At 38.6% G+C, this 2,798-nt stretch overlaps 1 protein-coding gene across 1 annotated transcript in view; it reads left to right on the plus strand.

The window, feature by feature from the left end:
- Positions 1-2,526: 2,526 nt before the first annotated feature.
- Positions 2,527-2,798, plus strand: part of RBM46 (RNA binding motif protein 46) — a gene marked incomplete at its 3' end in the record, with an annotated part of 6,501 nt that continues 6,229 nt past the window's right edge. The window contains exon 1 of the mRNA XM_010180483.1: positions 2,527-2,677. Coding sequence (XP_010178785.1) covers positions 2,527-2,677 — 151 coding nt within the window. The remainder of the gene's footprint in view (positions 2,678-2,798) is intronic.

Consider the following 2,798-nt stretch of genomic DNA (forward strand, 5'->3'; position numbering starts at 1 on the left):
TGCTGTTTTTCTCTCTTATCCTCTCCCTTATGTCGTCTTGCTTCTTCTTGGGGCCCGTCCCTGATCTGCTTGCTTCTTCCTCTGGTCTTAACTTTTCAGTGCCTCTTCACCACTGTGGGCACCTTCGTCAACTCCCATGATTTTAATCTGCTGTCTTCATGCTGTTCTTCTTCGCTGGATATTTGAAGAGAAAATTAATTTACCTTTCCTTTGCCCCAACTTTGTTGTTGTCTGGCTCCATACCTTGTTAAGCCTGAAACTGCCAAGAGATTTTACCATTACCGAATCTCCATGCAGCTTGTAGGCCGTGAAACACAGTAAATGTCATTAACTTGCTGAAGGGAGATGGGACACCATCTGTAGCAAGTAGGAGTCATACTGTTAGTGCTGTTGCCTGTCAGGATTTTTTTGGCTTCCTTTCTGGAGTCTCATTGATGAAGCCAGGAGTTTGGGGTTTTGGGTTTTTTAACGACCAATGATGGGTGTCAGATGAATGTCTCCAGAGTGGTTGCTTGTATGGATTCCTGCCCCAAAATGAATATGAGCTTGATAGAAAGGACATGATAACACGTATCTCTACCAAAAATCTTTTTCTAGGGTGGAAAAAGCAGTTGTGGTTGTTCTGTCACCATTAATTAAGGGATGTGTAGATTCTGTTGCAATGTCATATGAAGACTCATGAAAAGAATGCACTGAAGTTTCATTATATATGAGGTACCGAGGTAGTTTTCAGTGGAATGTGTAAGTGAAGAGTAAAAGGAGTAGCAGCCATGAGAGTAGGTAATGTTTGTGTATGGAGGCAGAAGCTTGTTTAGTGTGACCAGCAATCATCTGGAAACCTTTATATGTAAAGATGAGTGGGATAACATTTGGTACTTTGACTACTATGTATGGCTTTATTTTTACTAATCTTTCAGCTTGTGGTAGGTAGTTACACAGTCAGCTGTCAGGTAAAATAAATAATCTCTGTAGATAATGGAGCCCATTTGGACAGTCAAACCAAATGTAACATTTTAGTTCGTACGAAAGCACCAGAAATGACAAGCTGAAGAGGAGGAGGTGGCATCAGCTTCAGGCTGTGTAAAGATGATACAGTTGTAACTGGTTTTGAACTCTTACTCTCTCTCTTCTGGCAGTGTTTGCTTCAGTGCAACAAGTTTGAGTTTACTGCAGTGCTTGAGGTAGTTGATTTCTTGGAACCTTGAGTAGTGGAAGTCCAATGAAGAGACAGATGCATGACTACTTATGCACTCTTCAGTGTCAATAGATCTAATTTCCTTTATTCTCTATTTTTCAGATATTTTATTGAGGCTTTAACTAGGAAGCCTTATTGTTCAGCAAATAATTGTAGGTTGACAAGAAACATTTGTCTGAAATTTAAGCTGTTTTTAAGTGTTTTTCTTGGAAAAAATAAACTGCTGATGTCTTAGGAAATTATTTGAGGCTGATTCTGAAAACAAGGCAAGCTGAAAATATAAGAGACATTAAAGAACAAACAGGAGTTGTAGCTTATATTTCTGGTGGGTTTTTTTTTGGCAGCATTTATTTTGGATAATGAGTGGCCTAGCATTTGAAGATACCATTTGAGCAAAGGATTGAAGTGTTGATCAAGATTGCTTGTCAGACCTTAAGGCAGAAAGTCTTGGGAAAAGCAGACATAAATTGGGGAAGGAAAAAGAGGTAGTGGAAAAAAATAAAATTCTGACCTGAAAGTTAATTTTTTTAGGGGCTTGACTGGTAAAGTTGGTAATTCCCAAATGGATTCCTTGGTGTGGTTGTTTCCCATCACCTGGATGACTGATCCCTGAAGCTGTTGCACGGGTTCTTGAAATGCCAGGAAAATAATGCATGGAGCAACAGCAACCATATTGATAATTTTTTTTAGTTCTGGAAATTGTGAAAATGGATAAAATAATGAAAATAAGGACCCCAGAAGCGGGATTTTTTCAAAACCGTAGTTTTGCCAGACAGTTCTGCCTTGTTTTATCATATATTTGTTTTAATTAAATTACTTTTGTTCAGGAATTGTTTGAATTCTTTATATTAATTAGATATGGATTTAGTGTATTTGTTAAGTATTTTTGTACTAAAGTACAGCTTTAAAATAATTTGTATTTCTACGAAACACAGTAATGTGAAAGTGTAACTTGTCACATGGAGTGGCACGTAGCTCTCTACACAACGGTGATAACATGATTTATGAGAGAATTCATCGTTCTACTTGAAGGGCAGCATACTTAGAAAATAGTTGTGATACCACTTACGAATGTTTGGATATAGAATATGTGTTTGCTGGTTAAAGTTCAAGATTATCGCAGCTGCAGAATAATGTTCCAGGTGGACTATCACATAGGTGATAGTAGTTGGAGGGGTAGGATCAAAGCCATATGCTAAACGAAGGCACAGAATATGGGCGAGTATAGCATAAGTTGGTTTTCTGTGCCTTGGTAGTTTCGGTATACATAGAACAGCTTAGAATTATCTGAACTGAAATATGTGCAATGTTCTGTTGAAGCTGTTGCAGATATGCATGAGGAAAATAAAGCTGCAGCAAATGGATGTGACAAAATCCGAAGTGGCCCTCGGAATGAGGTGGCTTTACTGGCCCTGTTGGAGAAGACTGGATACAGCATGGTTCAAGAAAACGGGCAAAGAAAATTTGGTGGTCCTCCACCAGGTAAGCATTTCCTTTGAGATTACAAAGTTGGAGTTTATTTTCCGTAAGGAGAGCTGTACTGCATTGGACTAAAAAATTGTGTAGCCCCACTGTCTTGTATCTTGACAGTGACAGGTAGTAG

Source organism: Mesitornis unicolor, unplaced genomic scaffold (assembly GCF_000695765.1).
Source record: "Mesitornis unicolor isolate BGI_N332 unplaced genomic scaffold, ASM69576v1 scaffold15153, whole genome shotgun sequence".
In the NCBI taxonomy this organism is placed as follows: domain Eukaryota; kingdom Metazoa; phylum Chordata; class Aves; order Mesitornithiformes; family Mesitornithidae; genus Mesitornis; species Mesitornis unicolor.